The 21,911-nt window shown below is 42.3% G+C and overlaps 1 protein-coding gene across 1 annotated transcript; it reads right to left on the bottom strand.

The window, feature by feature from the left end:
* Nucleotides 1-6,211: 6,211 nt before the first annotated feature.
* LOC139422579 (adhesion G protein-coupled receptor E3-like) lies at nucleotides 6,212-17,701 on the bottom strand. The gene is made up of 20 exons (XM_071173722.1): nucleotides 17,671-17,701; nucleotides 17,539-17,577; nucleotides 16,850-17,227; nucleotides 15,857-16,006; nucleotides 15,459-15,584; nucleotides 14,975-15,118; nucleotides 12,674-12,817; nucleotides 12,430-12,542; nucleotides 11,415-11,495; nucleotides 10,078-10,261; nucleotides 9,750-9,857; nucleotides 9,373-9,548; nucleotides 8,508-8,693; nucleotides 8,193-8,399; nucleotides 7,744-7,979; nucleotides 7,527-7,593; nucleotides 7,264-7,355; nucleotides 6,662-6,821; nucleotides 6,470-6,532; nucleotides 6,212-6,289 (listed from the first exon to the last, which is right to left on the bottom strand). Exons 1-20 carry the CDS (start codon nucleotides 17,699-17,701, stop codon nucleotides 6,212-6,214), a joined length of 2,763 nt encoding a protein of 920 aa, XP_071029823.1.
* Between the last annotated feature and the right edge of the window lie 4,210 nt (nucleotides 17,702-21,911).

The raw sequence follows: 21,911 nt of genomic DNA, 5'->3' as shown, positions 1-21,911 counted from the left end.
TTGAGAAAGAGAGCAACTCTGTTTGGGCTGATCTGTGACCCAATAGCACCTCCCTCGGTAAGAGGGGAATGATGCAACCTCACTTACACACCAGGATACTTTATTGACACACGCACAAACACACACGCACGCACGCACACACACACACACATATACACACACACACACACACACACACACACACACACACACACACACACACACACACACACACACACACACACACACACACACAACACACGCACACACACACATGCACACACACACACACACACACACACACACACACACACACACAGACGAAATGTACATGCAAAGGTAGTTGAATGGTAGTGGTTGTGAAACAGAAGAAACAGAGGTAATGAATCCCCTGTACACAACACTATAACTGATAGCACAAGGATGTTATCAAGGGAAGGATGAAAATGTATTCTGAACAAAAATATAAATGCAACATGCAACAACTTCAAAGATTTGACTGAGTTACAGTTCATAAAAGTTTCAGTGCAGCAAACTCTCTCCAGAAGTTCAGTGAGGATCTCTGAATGATCCAATGTTGACCTAAATGACTAATGATGATAAATACAATCCACCTGTGTGTAATCAAGTCTCCGTATAAATGCACCTGCACTGTGATAGTCTCAGAGGTCCGTTAAAAGCGCAGAGAGCATCATGAAGAACAAGGAACACACCAGGCAGGTCCGAGATACTGTTGTGAAGAAGTTTAAAGCCGGATTTGGATACAAAAAGATTTCCCAAGCTTTAAACATACCAAGGAGCACTGTGCAAGCAATAATATTGAAATGGAAGGAGTATCAGACCACTGCAAATCTACCAAGACCTGGTCGTCCCTCTAAACTTTCAGCTCATACAAGGAGAAGACTGATCAGAGATGCAGCCAAGAGGCCCATGATCACTCTGGATGAACTGCAGAGATCTACAGCTGAGGTGGGAGACTCTGTCCATAGGACAACAATCAATCGTATATTGCACAAATCTGGCCTTTATGGAAGAGTGGCAAGAAGAAAGCCATTTCTTAAAGATATCCATAAAAAGTGTTGTTTAAAGTTTGCCACAAGCCACCTGGGAGACACACCAAACATGTGGAAGAAGGTGCTCTGGTCAGATGAAACCAAAATTGAACTTTTTGGCAACAATGCAAAACGTTATGTTTGGCGTAAAAGCAACACAGCTCATCACCCTGAACACACCATCCCCACTGTCAAACATGGTGGTGGCAGCATCATGGTTTGGGCCTGCTTTTCTTCAGCAGGGACAGGGAAGATGGTTAAAATTGATGGGAAGATGGATGGAGCCAAATACAGGACCATTCTGGAAGAAAACCTGATGGAGTCTGCAAAAGACCTGAGACTGGGACGGAGATTTGTCTTCCAACAAGACAATGATCCAAAACATAAAGCAAAATCTACAATGGAATGGTTCAAAAATAAACATATCCAGGTGTTAGAATGGCCAAGTCAAAGTCCAGACCTGAATCCAATCGAGAATCTGTGGAAAGAACTGAAAACTGCTGTTCACAAATGCTCTCCATCCAACCTCACTGAGCTCGAGCTGTTTTGCAAGGAGGAATGGGAAAAAAATTCAGTCTCTCGATGTGCAAAACTGATAGAGACATACCCCAAGCGACTTACAGCTGTAATCGCAGCAAAAGGTGGCGCTACAAAGTATTAACTTAAGGGGGCTGAATAATTTTGCACGCCCAATTTTTCAGTTTTTGATTTGTTAAAAATTTTTGAAATATCCAATAAATGTCGTTCCACTTCATGATTGTGTCCCACTTGTTGTTGATTCTTCACAAAAAAATACAGTTTTATATCTTTATGTTTGAAGCCTGAAATGTGGCAAAAGGTCGCAAAGTTCAAGGGGGCCGAATACTTTCGCAAGGCACTGTATACATTCATTAGGCCCTAATCTCTGGATTTCTCATGAATGTGAATACAGATATGCATCTGATGGTCACAGATACCGTAACCCTAGTCTAAACCGTGTCTAAGCAAGGGGAGAGGATCATATCAAAGTTCATTTAGCTATTTGATTTTGAATTTTAAGACCCCTTAAGGTATCAAAAATATATATAAAAAAATGATTGGATGAAACATTGAATTTGGCAAAATATCTCCTTATTTTCCATAAACAAATTGAACTGGTACCAGGGACCTTCAGAAGAGTGTTGTGAGGCTTGTGTCCTAGAGAAAAATGGAGAACACCGGTATGTTTGTGAGAGTCTCAGCTGTCCACAGAGTGGTTACAGTATATTAGTGTGTAGCCCAAACCATTTTGACACTATAGACAGAAGTTGGCAGAAGAGGCTGTTCCGACGTCAGACGAGTCTTGTGGGGTTTGTGGGCTTCCTTGAGCAAAATGGAGAACACCCGTGTGTTCTTTCAGTGGTCATAATCATTTGTTGGCAATTCGAACTTTACAGACATTTTTGCGAGAAGACCGATTTTCAGGATGCCTCATGCTCTGACAAACACCGCTCCAGCTCTGCCACCTTTCACCACAGATGCAGGAGGGGGATATTGGCAGATGCGGTGGATTGAGCACTTGCAGAAAAACTGATATCTCTAGCTTAAACAAACAGATTTTGATGGGGATTGTTTTATTATGTTAATTCGATTTCTGGAAATTGTAGGCTAAGGGTTAAAAAAAAGGTAGGGTTGTGGATCAGAAAACCAGTCAGTATCTGGTGTGACCACCATTTGCCTCATGCAGAGTGACACATCTCCTTTGCGTAGATTTGATCAGACTGTTCCTTATGGCCTATGGAATGTTGTCCCACTCCTCTTTAATGTCTGTTCGAAGTTGTTGGATATTGGCGGGAACTGGAACACGCTTTCGTGCACGTCCATTCAGAGCATCCCAAACATTCTCAATGGGTGACATGTCTGGTTAGTATGCAGGCCATGGAAGCACTGGGACATTTTCAGCTTGCAGGAGTTGTGTACAGATCCTTGCGACATGGGGCCGTGTATTATCGTGCTGAAACATGAGGTGATGGCGGTGGATGAATGGCACAACAATGGGCTTCAGTGAGGACGACGAGCAAGCAGATGAGATTCCCAGAGACGATTTCTGACAGTTTGTGCAGAAAATATTCAGTTGTGCAAACGCACAGTTTCATCAGCTGTCCGGGTGGCTGGTCTCAGATGATCCCACAGGTGAAGAAGCCAGATGTGGAGCTCCTGGGCTGGTGTGGTTACACGTGGTCTGCGTTTGTGAGGACAGTTGGACGTACTGCCAAATTCTCTAAAACGACATTTATGGTAGATAAATGAACATTCAATTATTTGGCAACAGTGCTGGTGGACATTCCTGTAGTCAGCAAGCCAATTGCACCCTCCCTCAAAAGTTGAGACATCTGTGGCATTGTGTTGTGTGACTGCACATTTTAGAGTGGCCTTTTATTGTCCCCAGCACAAGGTGCACCTGTGTAATGGTCATGCTGTTTAATCAGCTTTTTGATATGCCCCACCTGTCAGGTAGATGGATTATCTTGGCAAAGGAGAAATGCTCAGTAACAGGGATGTACACAAATTTGTGCACAAAATTTGAGAGAAATAAGATTTTTGTGCGAATGAAAAATTTATGGAAACTTTTATTTCATTTCATGAAACATGAGACCAACACTTTATATTATATTTTTGTTCAGTATATATGCTACCTGACATATTACAATACAGCTATAGACAAAGACATTATGCAACAATAGTAACAACTACGAAGAACAATATACAAATATCGCACAACTCACTCTGTGCACGCACACCATCCCACAAGCTCAGAGATATGAGTCAAGCAGTTGTTGTGCAGGACAGAGATGAGCTTGCTGCTCTCTCTGTGACTGCTTGAAGTAGAGTTTGTGATCTGGGACCCAAGCTGACTGCCTGTGATGACCCCACAGTGTCATAAGGCCCCTGGCAACCATGACCCCTAGCAACAAATGGTTGGCCAGTGTCCTAGGTGTGAAGGGCCAGTTTATGACCCCCCTGGCCTGCTTGGTTCCAGTGGGGGAGGGTAGCCTACTACAGAAGTTAGAAAGAGAGGGCTGTGAGAGAGCTGTGACATGGTGTGCGAAGAGTCTCTGGCAGGGAATTCGTAACAGATTGGTCATGTCACTGTATCACTAACTAACCCCCGGCCTGTTGGACAGAAAGACCCACTACATCTCAGAGACTTTAAGCATAATTACAGACACAATATGGAAGACTTTCACTGAAATCCCAATCGACCTCTGCCCCTTAGGATATGGAAAAATATCACCCATCCAATTAAACAGCAAAGTAAAGCAACTACCATGTTATTCTATATGCACCTTCCAGAACTAAAGGAGTGCCTGGAGGAGAGTTGAGGAGAACTGGAGATTGATTTGGAATTAAGTAAATGTCTGCCCACTGGGCAAAAACTGGTTGAATAAACATTGTTTCCATGTCATTTCAACCCCAAAAATAAATGTGCTGATGTTGAATCAATGTGGAAAAAATCATCAACATACAGTTAGGGCATTTTGTCTTTTTTTCACTCAACTTTTAACCTAAATCCAATGACATAGTGCATTTTTTTATTTCACTTTAAATTCACGTTAGTTGACAAGTCAACCAAATGTCAATCAAAACTAGACGTTCAACAGACATCTTTGCCCAGTGGGTGATTAGTTAGCTGCCTAGCAACTTTGTATACTAAACACCCCCAGACGCACAGCACACATTTTTAACATGGTTTGGAGTTTATTCCTGACTATTTTGACAAAGTCTAACTCATTCGAACTCAAAGAGCAGGGCTGTTAACCCAACAGCGTTTCCCGGCTGACAGACCAGCACGACTCCAGCAAGCACTGCAGCTGGGTTCCCATGGTAACAGGCAAAGAGACTAGCAGTACTGTGACTCGGAGCAAAACACCCCACACCAGCCTCCTCCTTTTCCTCCACCTACTTCTTCTTTATCTTCATCTTCATCTTCTTCTTCTTCTTCTCTGTCCCCCTATTGTACTCTCTTTCACTCCTGCGGCTGCATTCACCCGTCTTCGAATCTCCCTTTATTTCCATCCATCTCTGTATGCCTCTCTATCTCCTCCTCCAGTTGACTTGTCCTGACATCTATCTATCCATCTCTGTATGCCTCTCTATCTCTTCCTCCAGTTGACTTTTCCTGGCATCTATCTATCCATCTCTGTATGCCTCTCTATCTCCTCCTCCAGTTGACTTGTCCTGACATCTATCTATCCATCTCCATATTTATGTCTTTCTCTCTCTCCCTACAACCCCACCAGGTTTTCATTATTTGTCAATCAATTGAATCATGGCTAGGCTGGAACAAAAGCCTTTACCCAATGGTATCTCGCCATCAACAGAAGACCTGTGTCCTCACTTTAACTCCTAACTCCAATGAGAGCAGGAGCTTTGATGATTAGGTGCTGTTGCCGTGTGGTGAAAAGAGGGCATTACAACAGTATGCAAGCGCAGTATTGTCTGTCTCCAACCGTGGCTCTCTTCCGGCTATTTTATTATAGCTCTGAGAGGATCCTGTCCTCTCCTCACCCCTCCTGTCCTCTCCTCACCCCTCCTGTCCTCTCCTCACCCCTCCTGTCCTCTCCTCACCCCTCCTGTCCTCTCCTCACCCCTCCTGTCCTCTCCTCACCCCTCCTGTCCTCTGCTCACCCCTCCTGTCCTCTCCTCACCCCTCCTGTGCCATCTGTCTGGAAACCCAGTCGCTATGCTCTCAAAACACTTCAGACTGCAGCTGACCGGGACTTTCTTATCTGGGCTCAGCCACAGGGATTCCATTGAATAAATCTTTATTGTCCCTGAGGGACAATCCAATGGTAAACGCTAGACTCAAAGCAGGTAGAGACGCAGTTATTTATTTATATATAAACAACTGCAACCTACACATTTTCATTTGTTTATTTTGCACAATGGTAAATATGCTGTAACTACTGTATATATAATTTATAAATATGAAATTCTAGAAATACATTTGCAGGATAATAAAACATTGTTTTATGTAGATAAAGGAAATATTAGTAAATACAAAAGGTCAGGCTGTGTTATCTGAGTCATTAGCATCCATATAAACACACCTCTCTCTCTCTCTCATACTTAGTGTGTACAGTGTGCATTGAAAGATATACCGTGGAGGCCCACTGTGCTGAAATGCTTTGAAGGTCTGATGGTATCGTATCATGTTGCTCTCATCCTGGCCGTGTTCCTTTGTTTTGTCTCTCTTCACCAGCCTTGTCCAGGTCTTCAGAGACGGAAGGTGCTTCTTTCTGTTGGAAAAACAAGACCTCAACAGGTTAGACTTTCTGTGGTAAAAGACTATGCTTACATAAGTTCTATAAGGGACTTGGCCAGAGGGTCATTCAGTAACATTACATTCATCCTGGAAGGAAGAGAAAGCCTCACATAGATGTAAGAACTAGTGATGAGTGAGGAAGGTATAGACTTACCATATAGTCTGGAGTAGAGGAGCTGGAAGAACAGCCCAGCCACTTCCTGTACTCATCACGTACCTATGATACAATACAACAACAACAACAACACACCAACACTAATTATACACAGACCACACCGTGGAGGGCAGACAGAGGGGAGGTTAAGAACGTGTGTGTGTGTGTGTGTGGGGGGGGGGGGGGGTCTACCTCCTTGTTGAAGAGACAGTGAACGATGTAGAGGAAGGTGCCCTGCTGGGAGTTGAGCACGATGAAGAGGTACTTGAAGACCATGGTGGACTGGAACAAGCCCAGCACCCAGGTACAACCCAGGATCACAAACTGTGCCAGGATCTTAAAGATGATCAGTCTGAAAGAGGGAGGGAGGGAAGTGAGGGGGGTGAGAGAGGGAGGAGGGAGGTGAGAGTGGAAGGGGGAGAGAGAGAGGAAGGGTGGAGGGAGGGAGATGAGAGCGGGGGATGGTGAGAGAGGGGAGGGAGGAAGGTGAGAGAGGGAAGTGAGAGAGGGAGGTGAGAGAGGAAGGGAGGTGAGAGAGGGGGAGGGAGGGAGATGAGATGGGGAGGGAGGGAGAGAGGTGAGAGGGAGAGAGGGAGGTAAGAGAGTGGGAAAGGGAGGGAGTTGAGGGAGGGAGGATGGGAAGAGGAGGGAGGGAATGGTATAAAAACATCGTATGGATTCATATGAAGAGACAAGAATACTAACACTACAACACATGCCCATCGGTATCAACAAACATACACATTACATATGGCTTAGTTACTGTATGTTCACAGACATATGTACACACACACCTGGTGTCTTTGGACTGTGAGACATCACTCTTCATGTTAGCCAAGGTAGGTCTCAAACTCCAGATTGTAACGCAGAACAATATCCAGTTCAGCTGTGGAAGAAGCATAAGGAGGTCAGTGTGTGTGTGTGTGTGTGTGTGTGTGTGTGTATGCGCGCGCGCGTGTGTGTGTGTGTGTGTGTATGTGCGCGCGCGCGCGCGCGTGTGTGTGTGTGTGTGTGTGTGTGTGTGTGTGTATGCGTGAGTGCATGTAGATCCACTCACTGCTAGGACAGTACACACTGGCCCTAACACAGCCCAGGTAAAGTATTGTTCTGGCTTCAGCCAGCATCTGAAACACAGAAACAAATGAAAATGTCTTGTAAGTGTGTGTTACTGGAAGAGAGATAATATTTGTGTGTGTATGTTAGTGAAGAGAGATAATGTGTGTGTGTGTTAGTGGAGGAGAGATAATGTGTGTGTGTGTAAAATTTCTACTCACACTTTAGATCCCCCATAGCCGTCACGTTTCACAGCTGCAGACACACCCACGATCACCAGGGGGATGCCATAGCCAATCAGGAAGAGGTATTTCTTCTGGAGGCCTTCCCTCTGGATGACCTGGATCCTAGAGAGTCTCTGGACCAGCAGGTAGAGCTGGAGCGCCTCCAGCAGCATCCACAGGAAACTGGCCACTACCAGGAAGTGGAGGAGACCTGCCATGATGGAGCACACCAGCTGGGGACAGAGAGGACGATGAGATAGATATTAACACATGGACATGCTCACCCGCATGCAGGCACACACACACACACACACACACACACACACACACACACACACACACACACACACACACACACACACACACACACACACACACACACACACACACAATGAGAACGAAGAAGCCATGCATATACAAATGAAGGTTCTTTCCTAACCCAGCACCTTGTGAGTGAGGTAGGTGTAATCCAATAGCAGCAGCAGATGGGACAGGAAGAGGCAGAGGCAGAGGTGGAGGCGGGCTGTGTTGTTGATCTTAGGGTTCCAGCTACACAGCAGGAAGGTGAGGATGGCCAGAGCAAAGAAGACCAGGCCCACGATCACACACATTCTGTTCACCCACTCTAGGAAGGGATTGTCCTCCGACACAGTCTGGAAGGATGGAGACACACACAATTAAGCATGAATACACATACTAACGTGTGCACCAGAACACAAACACACACACAATCACAACCCACACAAACACAGAGCCTGTACCTCCCCTGTCTGCATGATGAGGGCAAAGGTGGAGAGGTGAGAGCAGCTACACACTGTGTAGTTCTCATCAGAGAACACAACCCAACAGCCGTTCACTGACCAATGCCTCCCCTTGGTTCCATTCTCATATTCCATTCCTCTGTCCTCCCAGTACACACAGGTCATCAGGCCAGGCTCAGCCAACTTCTGAGAGAGAGAGAGAGAGAGAGAGAGAGAGAGGGAGAGAGAGAGATGTTTAAATACTGACAGTATGCTATGAGGGATGGAGGGGTGTATAGACTGACACAGCTGGGGAGCGATGGAAAAGAAGGGAGATAAACAGATTAAGGGAGAGTGAAGAACCAGCACAGACCAGCAACATCAACACAGCACCTCAACTGATGGACAGAAAGAGAGAGAGTTCATAAACAAGTTATTCAAGTCAATCAATGAAAACAATTGTACACCTCTGTGAACTGATTTATCATCAGGGTTTTAAAATGCCCTAGTGGCACCAGGAACTTTAACAGGGACCAGCCAACCCTTTGATACAGAATGCAGTGGTGAGTATTAAAACTGTCAGCAGTAATAAAATGAATGGCACTCTATCCCCATTAAAGCACGCCATCCAAAGATGTAAGAGTAGTGGCTGCTGCCATCTGGTAAATGGTGTCACCATAACCAAGAACTGGCAGAACAGTTGACTGAACAATCAGACAGACACACAGACACACAGCCATACAGACAGACAGACAGACAGACAGGCAGGCAGGCAGACAGACAGGCAGGCAGGCAGGCAGGCAGGCAGGCAGGCAGGCAGGCAGGCAGGCAGGCAGGCAGAGAGGCAGGCAGGCAGGCAGGCAGGCAGGCAGACAGACAGACATACCCTCTTGTGGCTCATGGTGAAGTTGACAGGCTCAGAGAGCTGGGTGTGGTTGATCTTGGGCAGTGTGGCGGTGATGACATCAGACAACATCTCTGTGTGGTTTTCTGTCTGCAAGAAGCTAGCACCCAGAAGGCTCTCCATCCCACTGACTGTCAGGAATACTGCTGATGCTGTACCTAGGGAAACAGAGTAGGGGGCTGTTGTCAAATAACACTCAGAACCTTCATCATCATCATCACCAACAACACCATCATCATCACCACCATCATCATCAATATCATTATCATCAGTATGATTCCCAATATAGTCATCGTCATGGTGATATTCTTCACTGTGATCTTAACCACCACTATACAGCTGTGTCTGGTCTATCTCACCATTATTGTTTCTGGCCAGAGCATTTAGGTTGATGTCCATGGTGTTTCCCCTGGCTGAGAGGGAAGAGGTGTCTGTACTGTTGGCCTCCATTACCTGCAGACTAATGTCTAACATACACATTTACAGTACAAGTATTATTTAATATGGGGAGAATGAGGGAGAGATTATGTGTGTGTTAGACACTAATGTCTGACACAGATACCAGTTATACTTCAACTTTTACTGACAAGGAAATAAACTAAAGCAATACTGCATTACTGCAGGGGGGGAGATGGAAAGGTGGTAGGGGCTGTATGTAGGTCCAGACTGCATAATGGTTCTTCTTACCCAGCTCAGGTGTGTGTATGGTTTTGTTGACCCGGCCCTGAGAAGGGTCCACTAAGGCATTCACCAGGAGCACTGAGATCTTCAGGACCACACTGCCAGACTCCCCGCCATCCTTTCCAGCCCCACTCCACCCCTGGCCTGTACTGGCCTGCTGCGCTGAGATGGTTCCCACTCCTGACACCTTCTATGGAAATGGATAGATCGATGAATTCATGGAGGAATTCATTCATGAATGAGAACGGTTACATGCACACAATAAGGAGATTATTGTGGATAGTCCGGTTAATATAATAGTTTGTTTAAAATGTTTGCATGCTTTGCAAGAAGAACGATTTCCCTTATAATCCTGTTTACACTGACACAACTGAGATCAGGCTACTTTTGATAAACGCCAGAAATCGCCAATCCAATAAATAATTCTAACACAGTGACCATGTTATTTTTGAGAAGACTATTTGATTCAGAGTTCGGACATAAAAGTTTGTATGCGAAAAATATTTATAAGACGCACACAGTTTTTGCGAACTCACTTCACTGGCGCATTAGATGGAAACGTGCGGTACCCGGTGCTGGCACATGCACAGATCAAATACACCGCTGGAACGCCGATGAAGATAAGCAGAACTCGGCCATAATCAGTTTCATATTGAATTCTTAGTGTGCATGTAAAGGTACTTAATAATTAACATACTGCCTTGACTAAGACAAACTAACCCTACTCCGATAATTATTATTTAAAACATGAGACAGAGTTGGAAGGGGGCATTACCAGGGCTGTCGAGAGGCTGTTTGTCACTGACTGAGGAAAAAAGAAAATGGGAGAGAAAGAAGGGAGAGAGGAACGGGGGAGAGATACAATGACATTGGTTAGCATGTGGAGACATTAAACAGGACCCTCTGGGTAGGGAATAGAACTATGTACTGAAACCTGACCCCTTTCCAAATGATCCACTAAGTGGCGCCAGAAATCAACGAACGAGCATGTCAGTGGCCGTTTGTCTCAAGCGTCTCAGAGTAAGAGTGTTGATTGAGGATCAGTTGAAACTTTAAGATCACATGAACAAAATTACATGGACAGGGGGAACCTGATCCGGGATCAGCACTCCTACTCTGACAGATTTGATACATATGGCTCAAGATCTACAGAAGTGTTTAGAATAGATAGTAAGAGCTATGGGTTGTTAATTTGTATTTTTTTAACCTTTATTTAACTAGGAAAGTTAGTTAAGAACAAATTCGTATTTACAATGACGGCCAAACCCTCCTCTAACCCAGACGACACTGGGCCAATTGTGCGCCACCAGATGTCTACCAGATGTAAAGGTTGCTATACTGACCCCTTCTGGTAGGACTATGTCAGGGTTCTCCATCAGCTGTTGGTTCATCTGGTTGAGGAAGTACATCTCCTTAGACTGGCCCTGCAGTGGGAACACAGATACAACATCAGCACAACATCAACACAACATTGGCACAACATCAACACAACATCAATACAACATCAGCACAACCAGATGACAATGTTGTTACAACTTTGTCGTCAGTGATACTTTTCCTACATCTTCATCCGACAGGATCAATTTTAAAGCCCACCATACTGTATGGGTGGTACTTGCACAGGATCCATTCTAAAGACCTGTGTGTTTCCAACCACGTACCTCTGGGGGAACTATGGCGGCTAGAACATCATCAACACCTGTGACGGGTAATGGAGGGAAGGAGAGAGAGAGAGAGAGAGAGAGAGGGAGAGAGAGAGGGAGAGAGAGAGAGAGAGAGAGAGAGAGAGAGAGAGAGAGAGAGAGCGACACAGAGATAGAGAGTGAGAGAGAGAGAGAGAGAGAGAGAGAGAGAGAGAGAGAGAGAGAGAGAGAGAGAGAGAGAGAGCGACACAGAGATAGAGAGTGAGAGAGAGAGAGAGAGAGAGAGAGAGAGAGAGAGAGAGAGAGAGAGAGAGAGAGAGAGAGAGAGAGAGAGAGAGAGAGAGAGAGAGAGAGAGAGAGCGACACAGAGATAGAGAGTGAGAGAGAGAAAGAGAGAGAGAGAGAGAGAGAGAGAGAGAGAGAGAGAGAGAGAGAGAGAGCGACACAGAGATAGAGAGTGAGAGAGAGAGAGAGAGAGAGCGACACAGAGATAGAGAGTGAGAGAGAGAGAGAGAGAGAGCGACACAGAGATAGAGAGTGAGAGAGAGAAGGATAAATAAAAAAGAGAGCGAGAGAGAGAGAAAATAATATATCAAGTTCCCATCAGACCTCCGAAGCATTTCACTACACTGGACTTCTTCTGTACATAATATATTTACAAACAATACAAGTATGACTCACTTTCACACACAGTGACGTCAGTTTCCCACAGTACTCCAGTGGAGGAGAAGTATCCTTCCACGCAGGAACAGTGGAAGGTCCCTGGTGCATTGGTACACACAGAGTGGAGACCACATAGACCAGGGGTGTTAGCGCACTCATCTATGTCTACAGGGAGAAACAAACACTGGGATATACACACATACAGTAACGGATACACATACAAAGATACACCACACATATACACACACAGTTTTACATGCAAGCACTGAGCACACTCAGTGAAGTATGTCACAGACCTAGGCATGGGTTTAAAGGGCTGGCTATGGCATCTGGGCTGGTGAGCAGGTAACCAAAGAGGCAGGTACAGCTGTGTGCTGCATAAGAGTTGGTACAGTTGGCATCGGGACCACACACGGTTTTGTTCAGACACTCATCAATGTCTGTAGGGTTCAAACCACAGATACAACTGATGAGAACAAGTTATGGTCTAGGTTATGTCCCAAATGGCACCCTATTCACTATACAGTATATATACACCCTGTATACATATACACCCTATATACACATTCACTATATACATACACCCTGTATACATATACATACACCTTATACACATATTCACTATATACATACCCCCTGTATACATATACACCCAACATTCACTATATACATATACCCTGTGAACATATACACCCTATATACACATTAACTGTATACATGCACCCTTGTTTCATATACATACACCTCATATACACATTCACTATATACATACACCCTGTGTACATATACATACACCCCATATACACATTCACTATATACATACACCCCATATACACATTCACTATATACATACACCCCATATACACATTCACTATATACATACACCCTGTATACATATACATACACCCTATACACATATTCACTATGTACATACACCCTGTGTACATATACATACACCCCATATACACATTCACTATATACATACACCTCATATACACATTCACTATATACATACACCCTGTATACATATACATACACCCCATATACACATTAATTATATACATACACCCTGTATACATATACATACACCTTATACACATATTCACTATATACATACACCCTGTATACATATACACCCTAAATACACATTCACTATATACATACATCCTGAATACATATACATACATACATCTTATACATACATCATTCACTATAGACATACACCCTGTATACATATACACCCAACATTCACTATATACATATACCCTGTGAACATATACACCCTATATACACATTAACTGTATACATGCACCCTTTTTTCATATACATACACCCCATATACACATTCACTATATACATACACCCTGTGTACATATACATACACTCCATATACACATTCACTATATACATACACCCTGTGTACATACACCTCATATACACATTCACTATATACATACACCCTGTGTACATATACTTGTACATACACCCATATACACATTCACTATATACATACACCCTGTGTACATATACATAAACCCCATATACACATTCACTATATACATACACCCTGTATACATATACATACACCCTATACACATATTCACTATGTACATACACCCTGTGTACATATACATACACCCTATACACATATTCACTATGTACATACACCCTGTGTACATATACATACACCCCATATACACATTCACTATATACATACACCCTGTATACATATACATACACCTCATATACACATTCACTACATACATACACCCTGTATACATATACATACACCTCATATACACATTCACTACATACATACACCTTGTGTACATATACATACACCCTGTATACACATTCACTATATACATACACCCCATATACACATTCACTATAAACATACACCCCATATACACATTCACTATATACATACACCCTGTATACATATACACCCCATATACACATTCACTATATACATACACCCCATATACACATTCACTATATACATACACCCCATATACACATTCACTATATACATACACCCTGTATACATATACACCCCATATACACATTCACTATATACATACACCCCATATACACATTCACTATATACATACACCCCATATACACATTCACTATATACATACACCCTGTGTACATATACATACACCTCATATACACATTCACTATGTACATACACCCCATATACACATTAATTATATACATACACCCTGTATACACATTCACTATATACATACACCCCATATACACATTCACTATATACATACACCTCATATACACATTCACTATATACATACACCTCATATACACATTCACTATATACATACACCCCATATACACATTCACTATATACATACACATCATATACACATTCACTATATACATACACCTCATATACACATTCACAATATACATACACCTCATATACACATTCACTATATACATACACCCTGTGTACATACACCCCATATACACATTCACTATAAACATAGGGAATAGGGTGCCATTTGGGATGTAAACCTAGTCAGTGCCCCATGATACAGTATGTTAACGACAACAGCAGTGAGACAACACAGTACCTATACAGGGGTTGGCCTTGCTGGGGTCTAGGACTGGGTTTGTGGGTGAGAAGCCTAGGAGACAGGTACAGTTGTGGGCTCCTGGTGTGTTGGTACAGACAGACTCCTGACCACAGATGGTTGAGTTGAAACACTCGTCAATATCTGTGGGGGTTCAATAGTTGAATAGTTCAGTTAGCATATTAGCATCTTACGACAGGGTGCCAGGCAGCATCCAGGTTGACAACATTTTGGTCAGTAGTGTATGATATAGATAATAATATACTGTAACATAAAATGCTACCATGAGTTCTTCCATCTCTTTTAGGAAGCACTGTAAATTAGCGTAAGTTAGATGTAATGATGCAATACACATGACTGTTGTTATACATTCAATATGTTCATGTTTTACTGGTCCCTATCTAGATAAATGGTTTATATTGAAATATTTAAAAAGTTTCGTCAGATTTATCACAGAAAGCTAGTGTTAGTGCTGTTCAGAGACCTTGGCAGTCGAAGGGTCCGTCAGGCTTGTATCCATTGTAACAGGTGCAGGTGTAATTTCCTGGTGTGTTTGTACATTTACCAAAACCACCACAAACCTTCTCAATCTCCACACACTCATTCACATCTGGGGGGGACATAGATTTAATATGCCAATATTTACAAAGTTCCACAAATCAAAGCATACAAAACCAGACAGCGTTCAGCAATTGTATTTTCTGTATGTTTTTTAAAATCTTGCTTACACAGCAGACAGCAGACAAATTCACACATATATATTCACAAAGTTAAAAACAGCAGAAAATGCAGGTATGTCGTTCATAGCAGCCCTGAAATTCAAACTCTGGTCTCATGTTATTGATATGATTGGTGCAGTATGTGTATGAGTGGTAAACATACCTGTGCAGGGGTTGTGGGTTGGGTTGAGTGCCAAGGCTGGGTCTGAGGGTACAAACCCCTCTAGACAGCTACAGTTGTAGACTCCTGGTGAATTAGTACAGTTGGAATGTGGACCACAGAGATTAGCGGTCTCCTCACACTCATTGATATCTGTTGGGGAGGGTTAGGACAGAGTTAGAGGCTATCTTCTACATCAAGGGTGGAAAAATACTGCCCCGGGCTGCTAGTCAATTCAATGCAGCCCGCAATGGATTGTTTTCTAAGAAATACTTGTTCTGTCCTTTAAATAAATTTTGAATAACACATCTGCCATTTCTGAATCCTGATGTGGCTCTTGAGCCAAAAAGTGTGCCTACACCTAGTCCTGTTCGACAGACAGACAGACAGACAGACAGACAGACAGACAGACAGACAGACAGACAGACAGACAGACAGACAGACAGACACAGACAGACTGATCAAACACGTAGGACTGTCTAAACTGATTTAACTGATAAAACCAGACAGCCCATTACATAGCTACTACGGCACTTCTACCTTGGCAACCGTAGGATTCGTTTGTGGGTAGATGTTTTGGAGGTATCTTGTATCCAGAGACACATTGACAGCCTCCATTATTGGTTGTACTACACTCTGCAAGTGGACCGCAGGAGTCTGCCACACAGTTCCTATGGTCTGAACAGAGAGAACAGACACACAGTCTACTTTAACAATCTACTATTTTAGCTTGGAACAATGGGACACAAGAGCAGGTTCACTTCAAGCCAGATATAATGTCTCTGTGACCTTAACAGATTGACTGCTTCAAAAACAAGTAGCTTGCTTTATGATGTACTACTCTTTTAGTATACACCAATGTATCCATTAAACTTCATATAAAGTACATTTTAACAGCTCAATATACTTAAGTGCTAAATAGACAATAACATGTGTTTGGGAGGAGTACTGTACAAGTCAAATAAAAATCAGGGGATTTCTCAACTCGCTACTCACATGTCACATAACCCATGTAGGCGATTGGGTGGCTGTTCATCTGCCTGTACACATAGAATCCTCCAGAAGAGCAGTAGATCACTTGAATAGCTACATTGTAATTACAGCAGGAACCTGTGTTTCCACACGCGTTGCCCGTTGTTGGAGTCTCAGACTCAGACTGAGGATGTGTAAAGGTCAGATGGATGGGATAATATACCCCGCTGTAAGAGAGTGGAGCACATTGTGGAATGACGGTGTCCCCTCCGATCCCGACGTAGCGCACCCATATGTTTGTTCGCTGTGTGTCGGTATTGATGGGGTAGCCGGGGATAGAGGAAGAGCTGAAGAGATAGTTACGTCGAGGCTCATCCAGAGCCGTGTAGCCATCACAGGAACCTGGGTGGAAGAAGAAGACAATAAAACATATAGCCCCAATGCCAGGGTTTAGCTATGGGCCCACTGTTCCATCATCAGGAGAAATTGAGTTACTTCTGTAGTGTTAAACCTCCTACCAAATATCAGAACTCATAATCAAACTGATCACATAGAATACAAAATAAGAACATGCAGGGGTTATTGAACTATTAAACTTCCCACTGGGCACAGACATCAATTCAACATCTATTCCACATTGGTTCAAAGTCATTTCACTGAAATGACGTGGGAACAATGTTGATTTAACCAGTCTGTGCCCAGTGGGTACTTACCATTAGGATAAGAGGAAGTCCCAATGATGAACAGAGAACCTGAAAGGAAGGAGAAGACACAAAGTCAAGGGCAGACAGTAATACTAGATGGTGATCATTTGGGATAAAATACTGAAATATCAGTTCACTCACCCAGGAGTAGAGACAGAGAACAGTAGCTCATCCTGACAGATCCCTCTTCCAGGGCTGAATACATTGAATACCTTCACCCAGTCTAAGCCATACGTGCATCCCAAGAGAAACATCTCAATTTGCACACCACCCAAAACTCTGTTATCAGAAGGTTTGAGACTTATGCAAATTATCTTTTTTAGGTTTGGATACAAACCTCCATCTTAACAAAACAAAGTGAGGGAGACGATGACTGAGGTCAGAAGCTATTCTTTCACTGATGGCAGGGAGGGGGAAGAGGGGGATGTCATCCATTTTGAGGCCTGCTCTGTGGTAAACGCTTAAGTAGCATAACACAGCCTCAGACAATTACAATAGGCAACTCAAATTGGCTTTGCAATTCAGAAGCCTAATACGGATTTTCTTGTAATCTCTGGAAATATCCAACCATCAAGACTAGGCCTATAGCCTAGAGATGTTACGCTTGTGGTGTGGCTTGACCACAGATCAGATCTGGTCGTTGTTAGCCTACTGTAATTAAAATGCATCTTAAAAAATGATGACCTATCCCAGTAGCCCACTTGGCCCTTATAGCCTTTATGGCAAAATATAGCTAGATATGAATGTTGGACAATCAACGAACAGGCCTATATGGTGAAGTGAGTGCTACAGGCTCCTCACACCACCAATATGCTCTCATTCACACAAGGGTTATTACAGATGGGATGGAGGCAACGATGAGTATAAACCTTAGATTAATCCCAGGGGCTGGTTTGAAGCCACTATGCAGCCATGTTTGTGCTCCTCCACCGTTGTAAAAAGGTTTTTGGAAGATATACTGTAGAAATGCATTTATTAATGTATACATTTGTTTTTGGCAAGTATATTCTATTACAGACACCCAAATGCATATTTTAAATTACATTATGTGAACTGAACATACTGTATATATATATAAAAAAATATATATCTAAAATATATATTTTTTCCTTGAAGTAAAACATTTTGAGAGCACTAATGTTACTGTCTCCACTACAACAACAAAATACATTTAATTACTGTAGAATTCCATTCATTCCTATGGAGGACACCTCTTTCTGAGGAGTAGCTTCATAGCCTATCATTGGCCAATACATAGCATTAGCAATCTAGGGTTTATATACATCATTGGATGGAATCATGTGCCCTCTGCCTTGTTAAATAGATACATGGTGCTCCATACCCATTACAGCCTGGCTAATTGAAAGCAAGGAATTTTTCAACTAACCTGTTCTTGTCGATACTTTCTTTGTTCTGATTCGGTTAAAAGTCTATATTATAATGGTTTGTGTCCAGTTAGTTCTCCAAAAGTTAGAGAATATTCAGAAATATATTAATCCATGTATTGTATCAAGTGAGAAATGCCTCTTGCATGTGTGTAGATCTTTGTTTTGGTAGCACTGTGTGACGTGCTGTCATCTAAAACCTGTAGCTATAATCTAATAAATATCTGAGCACTTCAACCTGCCTTTCCTCTTGTTGAGTCTCTGTCCGTATGACTGCTAAGGTCTTTCTACAGAATACTTGAAGCTTAATTCAAATTTGCGGCAAGATAAAAGAGGTGCTCATAAAAGATTTGTGCCTATCACAGGTCCTTACGTTATGTTTTAATTCAGGTGAGGAGTTTACACAATTTACAATTTGTCAAATAAAATCACAGATTCTCAAAGTTTTGGATACTGTGAAAAACCCTTGTTGCCACTTAGACTCTCCTTGCAGGTTTCAGAATGACAAGTGTGTGCACGTCAGGGCAGTGTTTATTAAACAAAGAAAGTATGTTAACATTACTGCTGAACTTGAAGGCAGACAGAGATAAGCCTTGACTGCTATCTCACCTGTTGACTCATGATGGTTCTCAGAGAACACACCTGAAGGGGACTGAGGGGGTTGGGGGGAATGGGTTGGGGAAGCCTTTTTTGTTTATTTCCCTTACATACAGAATATTACAAAACTGTTGATGCTGTTCTCTGTCTCAGTATGCATTTCTCTGATTGTTTTTCTTTTTTCAAGTGGTTTCTCACAGGTACAGGAAATTATTCAATGTGAAATACAAATACTACAACTGAATGAATATAACTGAATGAATATTATTTCAATGTTATACCAGTACCTATAACTCCCTTCTGAAAAAATGATAATCTTATTAAAAAGTTGGTCATACAAAACAGGGGTAAAACCATGCTGATGGAGCGATACTGTGGATGGACTAGACAGAACAAAGACAGAAAGAAGAAGTAGAACCTAGAAAAAAGTAAAATAGTGCGTCATTGCTCACTGTTTTGCCTGTGCTGTCAATTTGTCTTGTAAAGCTGGGCATGCTCTGTTGCATCTGATGATCTCTATGTAAATACAGCACACCTTCAAGACAAATGGAAAATAAAGAAACCAAGAACAAAAACACGTTTTTCAACTCCCTGTGTTCATGTGAATAGGATTTGAGAAGGTAAATCGCAGCTGTCTTTGTGCAAACCTGGTTTTATTTGTAAATGTATTTTCTACCATTATCTGCAGTCCTCTCTCAACATGCTTTCAGGGGTTCAGGGTGGTTCATTTGAGTGATGAGGGAGGCCAAAGCAAAGATTCTATGTAAAGCCCACTTATGTCAATTCTCTGAGTCTTCATTTGTATACTAGTCTATAATGTTTTTGTTTATTTGCTTCTTGATATTTCTGTAATAGTATAGTATTCCCTTCCTTATTCTGAATTTCCAATAATTGCAACAAAAAAAAAATGTAGTTAGATGAGCATTTCCCAGTCCAGGGGCCTCATTTATCAAAGGTGCATGCACACAAAAAGACTGTAAACCTAAGGTGCATTCAGTTCACTTGAACGTTTGCTAAGTTGCGGAACGGTTTGTACTGAACGACACATTTACCCAAAACGTTCTTTCTTGTATGTTATTGAACAGGCTTTGAGGTACTTTTGCTCCCGTTTGGTGGGTGTGGCTTGAAACAATGAGTGACCTATTTAAAGGGCATTGGGCATGCTGACTGCGTTCCCCAATCCACAACCCAACTCCACACAGTTTTTCAACTGGTCGTTATGTACAGCACCGTTTCTGTTCAATTAAACATTCCAGAATGTAAAGACTTACTGAACGCAGCCCTTGTGTATGCCAGTGTTCCTGCAAAAGGTAGTATTTATCAATTATGAACTTGACAGGAAAGTATCATTATTTCCACAGTCCACATACTCTCAGATCATGCGTATGCACAACTTCTAGTGTATTGCAAGCAAATATTGTTATTTTGAGGGAAATGTAAAAAAAAATGTATGCAGATGAATTATAACAATGGTAGTTTAATCTAAACATTATAGTGTAGGCCTAAAGATAAAACAGATGCATTTGCTGTTGGTAAGGAGATCGCAAGGCAGCATGTGGCTTATGTGCTTATTTTACTTGTATTATATAGTCCTAAATCATAATCATATTGCAGGACGTCTCTCCTTTACTGACATGACTGACTTATTCCCACGACACAACAAATATTAGCCTACCATTTATGCATCACTCATTTAATAGCCAAACTTCCTTGAAAATAAATAGCTAGACAGGTAGCCTATTTAAAATATTTGACAGCTTAGGCTACGGTAGGCCAATTTCAGTGCAATTGGAGCACAACATCATAGCCTATTTAAATGTGGAGCCAATACCAAGGGAGGAGATAGAAACACAATAATCTATTGATAAACAAAATAATCCGGGCTAATCAAATTAGTATGATATGTTACGTTTGGCAGGTATGTATTAATTTGTGGATGTCCATCATATTTTACTCATTACAATTCGTATGATATGTTACGAACTACAATTTGTATGATATGTTGCGAATTACAATTTGTTGTGGCTAATGATAGCTAGATGGCTAGGTGGCTAATGCTAATATTAGCTAGGTGGTTAACGTTAGCTAGGATATGGGTTAGGGGTTTAGGTTAGTGTTAAGGTTAGGGTTAAGGTTAAAGGTTAGGTTAAAGGGTTAAGGTTAGGGGAAGGGGAAGGGTTAGCTAACATGCAAAGTATTTGCAAAGTTGCTAAAAAAGTAGTATGCTGTTGCAAAGTTGCTAATGAACTAAAATGCCAAATGGTGTTTGTGATGAGATTCGAACACGCACCTTTGGGTTGATAGACAATCACGTTAATTCAAACACGCAACCTTTGGGTTGATAGACAATCACGTTAATTCAAACACGCAACCTTTGGGTTGATAGACAATCGCGTTATA

The sequence above is a fragment of the Oncorhynchus clarkii genome, chromosome 12 (genome assembly GCF_045791955.1).
Source record: "Oncorhynchus clarkii lewisi isolate Uvic-CL-2024 chromosome 12, UVic_Ocla_1.0, whole genome shotgun sequence".
Classification (NCBI taxonomy): Eukaryota; Metazoa; Chordata; class Actinopteri; order Salmoniformes; family Salmonidae; genus Oncorhynchus; species Oncorhynchus clarkii.
This window is presented reverse-complemented; position numbering and strand designations above follow the sequence as displayed.

What these genes read in the sequence shown, in the direction of transcription:
- LOC139422579 (XM_071173722.1), bottom strand. Translation starts at nt 17,701, where the DNA reads ATGAGCTACTGTTCTCTGTCTCTACTCCTGG. An exon ending in GACTTCCTCTTATCCTAATG is followed by an intron (nt 17,228 to 17,538) that starts GTAAGTACCCAC and finishes TCTTCCACCCAG; the next exon opens with GTTCCTGTGATGGCTACACG. An exon ending in CAAGGCCAACCCCTGTATAG is followed by an intron (nt 12,818 to 14,974) that starts GTACTGTGTTGT and finishes TGAACCCTACAG; the next exon opens with ACATTGATGAGTGTCTGAAC.